At 33.9% G+C, this 8353-nt stretch overlaps 1 protein-coding gene across 1 annotated transcript; it reads right to left on the bottom strand.

Annotated features, from left to right (window-relative positions):
- Positions 1–2509: 2509 nt before the first annotated feature.
- Positions 2510–4730, bottom strand: LOC149563419 (aluminum-activated malate transporter 14-like). The gene is made up of 6 exons (XM_089828172.1): positions 4409–4730; positions 4160–4297; positions 3807–4079; positions 3467–3588; positions 3201–3344; positions 2510–3094 (listed from the first exon to the last, which is right to left on the bottom strand). Exons 1-6 carry the CDS (start codon positions 4728–4730, stop codon positions 2510–2512), a joined length of 1584 nt encoding a protein of 527 aa, XP_089684298.1.
- Between the last annotated feature and the right edge of the window lie 3623 nt (positions 4731–8353).

The following is an 8353-nucleotide window of genomic DNA, read 5'->3' as shown; positions in this document are numbered from 1 at the left end:
ATTTAACTTATGCACAATGTCATTATAGAGAGAAAAAACAAAGACATGTTACATAATTGTATACATGAGGTGGATAGTATTCTTAGTTATTTTAATTTTAATAAATATAGTAAACCTAAAAATAATTCTAACTTATAATCCTAATGGTAAAATCTAAGTGTTGATCATAATTATAAACACTAACCTTGACACTAATATTTACTATGATGCATCCCTAATAAGAACCATAATTCATTTTATAATCTAATTACAAAACCCTAAATTTTAACTTCAATCTTAAACACTCAAACAATAATTGTAGTGAGAATATTAAATAAATTTGGGTTATGATTTTTTTATTACACTTACAATTAAAGGTGAAATTTATGTAAGCATAAGGATTAATATTTTTCATTAAATTTTATGGTTAGAATTTTTATTATAGTTCAATTGTAGTTAGGTTTATGATTAACTATTTTTTTTTGAAAATTATACATTTAACCTTAACCTAGGTCTAAGTCTCTCCAACCCTAAATCCTATTTGCTAAACCCTAATCCTAATCCCACCCTAAATTATGATCCTAAATCATAAGTCCTAATCATTATTATCAAACACTAATCCTAGCCCTTATTATTGAATCATAATCCTAAATGTTGAACTTTAACCCAAATTTTATCCTAATTCAAATTCTACTCATAACTATAATACTAAGAACGATGTAATATCATATCCTATTTCCATAAATAACTAAATAAATCTTAAATTATAAGCCTTAATTGTAATCCTAGTTCTAAATGCTACACCCTAAATAATAAACTCCAATCCTAATCCCAATTACCACATCATAATCCTAAAAATTAAACCCTAAATCTAAATTGAAACTATAATCCTAAAACGATTAACCCTAAATCATTATCCAATCCTTATGTTAAACCCTAATCCTAATTGCTAATCATCAAGTATAAATATATAGCTGTAATTCTAAATCCTAGCTCTAACTATTAAACCTAACCTTAATATAAATCTCAATCTTAACTATGATGCATACCCATACCATAACGCTCAACCTAATAATAACCATAAATGTTAAACCCTCATACCGAACGCAAAAGATGAACCTTGAATCCTAAATCTTAAGATAAACCCTAAGCCTAAATGGTCAACACTAATAACTTATTATGAATGTTAAACCATGATCCTAATCCTAAATGTCAAACCCTAATGCTCACCCTAACCCTTAAATCCTTACTTTAACCCTTGTCCCAATAAAAAATATTTTCTTCTTCTTTTGGACCCATGAAATCGTTGGCATACACATTAATAATGACTTAGTTCAACATTTGTAAATGTGTGGATGTAAATATTTGTGTGTGCGCTTTATATAGCTAAAAAATATGAATCCCTAGGTCCTTAGAAATCTTTCTATTCAAATCATTCATAATATTTAAAACAATTGGTTCCAAAACTTGAATATTTACTATTTATTTAAGGTTTTCCATTGTCTTGTTTGTAGGTGGATGTAGTTACATTGCAAACCTTTTGTTTGTGCTAAAAAAGTGTGCCCAAGCACTCTACACACAAACTTTCAAGTAAAAGGAAAGGTTTGAGATTCTTTTACTCTATTTTAAAGAAAAAATAATAACTAATAATAAATATAAAAATAATTAAATTTACTTTTAAATATAGTTGGATATAATCATAAATGAAATCTAGAAGTACATATCATGAAACAATGATGATATAAAGCAAACATTTGAAGGAAGAGTGATATTGATATATTTAGAGAAAAGCATATGAAAGAAGAGAACAATGTTTTATAATCTGAAATATTTTCGATAAATATTGTTGATTACTACAAATATTTTTGGTCATGAATAAACATATATTTGATATTTGGAACATAAGAGGTAGTGGTGCCAAAGAGGTAATATCAAGAGTTATACAGATGTAGATATAGATAGTGGAAACAAATAAAGAATAATCATGATATAAAAGTATGTGATGAGATTATAATTATAATAATAAATAAGAATAGAAGGTATTATAGATTGATATTAGTAAATTAGAAAGAAGTGAAAATTAAAAATGTTATTTGACATAGAAGAGTAGGGATTGATGAAGGAAAAATCAGCTCCAACAAGATTGGAAGTAGGTGTAACAACTAGAGTCTTAAAAAAATTTACAAAAATTTACCAATGTCATAATAGTGTATATTGTTTTTAAATTGATTATTTGGTATAATTATAATATTATTCGATTAGACATGCATAGTGAAGTTAAGATATGTGCTCCTCTAAGAAAGATGGGGATTAGGAGTAGCTCATGGTGTCAGCAAGATGATATGACAATTGTGAGAGAGACAAAAATGAGACTAGTGTAAATCATTAATACATAAAATTTAATAATGCAACCATAGCAATATAACAGTGGACGGAATTTGACTTTTTTTTTTGGGCAAGTTTAATTTTTTTCTTAGTGTGTGATGTTAAAAATTGACTCCTGTATTAGAGGGTGAATTGAAGGGGAAAATCAGTCGACATTGTTGATATGTACACATCTCTCTGGTGTTCTTGCAAGACTGGGTCTCTGGATATAACTACGGGGAGAAGCAGAACTAGTTATGATTAAAGCCTCTTGATCTGACGTCGAAGGATTGTGAGGCTTGAATTTCGCCATTGCCGCGAGCTCTTCCACGGCGTGTACCACGTGCTCAAGCCTCGCTACGATCTCCACCACCAACCACGCAAACGTAGCCAATGGAAGTGCTTCTCCAAATTCAACACCGTGTCTCAGCATTAACCTCTTCTCGTCACTACTTTCTCCATGCCATGATCTTCTTCTCGTCGCCCACCTTACCTCCTCTTCTCTATTTTCATTCTCAAGTACGATTTTCTGACTAGGCGTTCTTCTTGTTGAATGTAGTAAGAGCTTTGGTTGAGAATTCAAGGAAACTTGAAGATCCTCCAGTGCATGTTGAACTTCTTTCAATATTGGCTCGAAGTCGTATATTCTCATTTGTTCAATGCAGCTTGACAGCTCTGCCAGTAATTTGGCTGCTTTATGGGCGACGTTGGTGCATGGCTTCTTCAATAGTGAACGAAGGGAATGAGGGGTCTGAAACGTATGCAAAACAAAAATTCATCAGCTATAGTGCATGCATTGAAGATAATTTGTAAATTGAAGGTGATGATGCCAAATGAGGAAATGTATACGAATATACCTCGATTTCAGATCGAAGGCATCCGTGCAAGGCCACAATAGAATAAGCCAGATAACGAAGCTTCACTCCAATTTTCACATACTGCTTCCATGGATGCCGGCATCGAAATCGACCATGCCTTGGCTCCCACCTAGCAAATGCCTCCTGCAATTAACATGTACAATCACTGCTTTCAGACGATCCATTTAACATTGTTTAATGTCAAAAGTTGTCATGGCTACCACTTGATTAGTTTCTTCTAATAACAATATATTTTTTCGGTTTACCAAAGAATCGTCGGTAGCCTTTGAGTCTAGCACAGACTTGTATCCTCTGTATATGATATCTTCTGACTCATCTTCCACCTTCTCATCAGATCGGCATCCGTTGAAATATTCATCCACGCATCCTGGCATCAAATATATCGTGCCGATTACATTAGTCGGATATTTTAACAAGTTAATCTACCGAACTGATAACAAGCCACACCAATCAAAGAGTACTAGTAGTTCATCTGTAACAGCCCATTGCGAAAAACACACATTTTACGCTGAAGAAAACGTTACGTTTTTATCACAATTAAAACAAGGATTTTTAACCTCAATTGTTTTCGTTCGGTTTTCTTACCCTGCAGAGATTTCCCCAAGCCTTGTAACTTCCTGACAGTGGAATTGTGAAGATCCTCGCCGGCCCACGCGGGGAAGATGAGCAGACTTACAACCAAACACACTCCACATCCGATGAGTATGGTGGCGAAGCGTTCGTATGCCATGCGTGATATATTCTCCACTCGATATCCAGAGACCGTTATCATGCTGAATGTGACCAGGAATATAAGCACTCCATAGTCAAATTTATTCTTGAGGGAAGGAAAGAAACGGGCATACGTGGCAACCGCTCCTGCAAAATGAGTGTAGTGGAGTACTAATTGAGATTTGGTGAATGCAACAAGGTGATTCCAAGAGAGCACAAAAACTCACCCACGATGAACAGGGAAGATCCCACTACAAACGCCTTTCCTCGCACTACCTTCTCTGACACGTGGCAAACGAGGAAGGCAAGAAATGCAGCCACCATGGTTCCAATTCCTCTGTTGAGGCCTTTCTTCATGGTAGCCCCTGCTCAAGCAGCAACAACAGCCATTCTAAATGTTAGTCGATTAGGGTGAAAAAGATGGTTGCGTTAGAAACAATCGAACAAGGGGTAAATTAAATTAAACTAACTCATACCCGCAGAGAATTCGAGAACGACAACGACAGTCATGACTGCCCAAATTGCATGGTTACCAAATCCCACCCTGCGGAATAAGCGATCCCACAGAAATAACAGCGAAACCGATGACAATGCCAACCCAACTTTTATAGCATGCGTAATCCTTCTGGGATCCTCTCTTCCAACATCCATTATGTTTCTACACCACCCTATCACAACATTGCTTATATATAACCAAATTTTTAATAGAAATCCCCCGTTTCGAGACTGATTGTAGCTAATTTCTTCATTAGACGTACTGATATTAATTCTGCATTCGCCGCTGCCAAGAGACGCCATGGTACACAAAATCGATTCGAACCGAAACCTGAGAAAGAGAGATGGATGACAATTCAATCAGATTTCAGATACAAGAGCTTAAATTTCAAGTACAGGAGATCCAGCCAACCTGATTTATAATGTAATTTAATCTTTGTCTGAATAGTTACACAAGCGCTCAGAAAATCCAAAGAAGAACACCCTGGCTAAAATCTTGGACCACCTTATAAATGAGCTCAATTGTAGTAAGGAAGCAGATCTTATAAATTCTGAGGATCAGGCAAACCGTTCATTTCTTCTTGCGGTTACCTTACAAGACGGAAGAGAGAAAACTCGGCTGCTCGAATGAATCAGCCTGTGCATTTCTTGTTTTACAAATGGCAGAGATAATACTTGTCACGGAGAGGGAGAGGGAGATGATTGAGTTACTTTATTTTCATAGGATGGAATTAATTTTTTTATGATTTATCAATTTATTTATTTTTATATGCAAATATATAGTCTTATAAAATTTTAAAAGTATAAACAAAAGTTACTTTAGTCTTTAATTTAAATAACAGTTGAATATATTCTTAACAATCAAAGATAATAGAGTTCAACTTCACATGATTAATTTAGGCATTATATGATTTATTATGTCTAAGAAGGCGATCATCCCCTTAGCATCAAATATTATTATGCAGCTAAAGGAGTTGCATATTTGATGTTGCATTTATTTTGTATAAAACTAGCAGTCCAAAATGGGTGACTAGCCCAGTAGGAACAACCATAGTGCAGGAAACACTATCACCTAATAGACAACTCACTTACTAGGATCATAAAAAATACATTACCGCCCACTATCATAAAAAATAAGTACCTACAAGAGTTTATCAAACTACTATAAATACCATTATAGTCTATAGTGCCATACAAGTTACCAACAAGAACACTAATTAGGCTACCAACGTTAAAGTTCATATAAAAAGTTTCCGTATTAGCCATGCAAGTCCAAAGTTTAACCATCATAAAATATTAAAAAATTAACATTGAATGAGGCCAAGTCATCATTCTTTCTTCTCATCAGGGGGTTGGTTTCTCTTGCATGATGTTCAACCTGTCATCTGAGAGGAACCTGTAGAGTCTCTTGGTGCTCTCCTCATCTTCCTCCACCTTACCTCTCATCTTCTCCTACTGAAGAAGCTAGAGAATAGTTACTACAGAATGCATAACCTTTATGGAAAAATCCACCTGAGTGTTGAACCTCATGCTCATATCAATTAGCAAGCTCTTTTTCTTTTTCATCTCGATCCACAAATTCTTCAATTCAGCTTCAACATGTTTGAAAGAAGTTTGATCCAAATTGGGGAGTGGGAGGGTGTCCTAAACAAAGGGGTGCATGGGAGGAGTAAAAGGGGTTGGGGTTTCGATAGGGGGTTTCTCAGAGAGAGGGGAAATAAGGGGGACTTCCTTAGGCCTCCTGAGAGGGGAAGTAGTAGTCATGGATGAGTTATCATTTATGCTCAGGTTATCATCCTTTCTCATGAGATCCACCATGCCCATACTAAGGGTAGACAAAAAATGGGTGTCTATATTTTGGGAGGCCTATATAGTATCCTAGAGTATATCCTATTGTTCCTTAATATAGAAGTTCCTTCTAACTTGTTGCTCCTACCTAGCATCATGGGTTCCTTTTTCCCACTCTGCTTAGACTTAGAATCTGAGTCTATCTCTTCTAGGCTATCTTGTTTTTCCTCTCGCTTTTCTTCCACATGTCCACATTTCTCTAATGTAATACTAGAACTTTCAATTTTATTATTTTGGGCATTTTAGGATGTGGATTTGGAGGTTAGGATGGAATTAATTGGGGGTGGGAGACATTCCCATAGAATTCATCCTTTATAAGAAAAAAAGAGTGGAAAAATATGAGAGCCCAAAAGGGTTGGATTCTAACTCATAGAAGTTTAAAGAAAGTGAGGAGAAAGGGAAACATCTGAGACAAGAACAAAAATCTAGGATGATCTAGTACATCGATGATGAGGAGGAGGAAAATGTTACTAAGTCCCCAATGAAGATGGACAAAGTTTCTCAAGATAAAGATATATCTCATGTTTTGGCTCGTTTCAGTTTGGAGAAGATGGATCTCATAGCTTTTTATATGGGTGGCTAGGTTGGACAAACTATGAGATCCAACTTGTCCAAACTGAAACTAGCTAAAACATGAGATATACCTTTATAATGGGAAATTTCCTCCATCATCAGGCGGGACTTAGTAATATTTTTCTCCTCCTCATCATTGATGTAATAGAACCTCCTAGTATTTTATTTTAAATCCTTGCATGTTTTCATTTCTCATCACTTTCTTTAGACTTAGAGTACAAATCCAACTCTTCTGGACTCTAATGTTTTTCCACTCTTTTTTTCTTATTAAGGTCTTAGATAATTCTATGAGAACATCTCCTATCCCCAGTTAATTCCAGCCTAGCCATGTCCACTATAGTCAAAAGCAGGTCATTGCTTCTAATTTCTAGTTAATAGTTGACAATTGGTGAGGGAAATGTAAAGAAGACATCGAATTAAAATAATAAATTGTGCATTATGCATTCTTTTTAATAGTGTTGCTCAAAATCTATAACTTGTCTAACATTCTCTAAATTATAATCAAGATATTATTGATTTTCTAATTATAAGTTCAAATCGAACAAATTGAGTTAATGATTGACATTCAATTATCTTTGTATAATTTTTTGATACTTTTTCAATTAAGATTAGATGCAAACCTTTTAAAATTAATCATAATAATAATAAGATTTTTGAAAAAAAAAGATCTATTTTAATTGGTAGAGTTTGATCCTTAGTAAGGAGAGCACCACAAAAAAACTTAACTATCATACAATACCTCTATTAAATAAAACACCACCAAAACTTAACCTTCATATATTATTATTGTATACCACTATTGAATATGATAGATCTTAACAAGGGGTGCAAGCACCAAAATTCATGCCTCTAGTGTTGTGGGTTTTGGGGTAAGAGTTGAGTCAAATTGTATATGCTAATTTTGAACGTTTAGTGATGGTGACATATACATAAATTGTAAAGTTTCTTAAAGTAATGTATGTGTTCAAGTGTTTATCTAAAGAGTCATAGACAAAGAATGTAGAACTATGTTGCATGGGTAGCTTGAAAAGAAATATTGAACATAAACATTATGTGCATAATAAATTTTCTTTGATTAAGGAAATATTGCATATTATTTCTCCTTTGAATGGTTTTCTAGTTCCTACAAATATTCTATTAAAATAGTTCTTAAGTAATTTTGAATTTATAATAGATAATATTCTAAAATGAATGTGTGGCTCAAATTAGAAACTTCTTTGTTGTGTACTTTATACGATGTATAAAATTGATCTTATCTTTATTATTTTTGGTCTTATCTTTATTATTTTTGGTGTGTCTTGAAAATGATTGCACACCTTAGGCATGCTTGATATTTATTGTGCCTCTAAATGAAGTGGTGACAATTATGTATGCCTCTATAAAAATATAGTTGATCTCATGAATGTATTACTGCCCTTCATATTTTTAAGATGTCTGGATGATTCTAATGATCCTATTTTATTAGTGGCATAATCCAACTTTACACTTGCAACTGCATTTTCTTT

The sequence above is a fragment of the Cupressus sempervirens genome, chromosome 4 (genome assembly GCF_028749045.1).
Source record: "Cupressus sempervirens isolate cs-2001-9-10 chromosome 4, ASM2874904v1, whole genome shotgun sequence".
Classification (NCBI taxonomy): Eukaryota; Viridiplantae; Streptophyta; class Pinopsida; order Cupressales; family Cupressaceae; genus Cupressus; species Cupressus sempervirens.
Note: the sequence above shows the minus strand (reverse complement) of the source record. Positions and strands in the feature narration are given on the sequence as shown.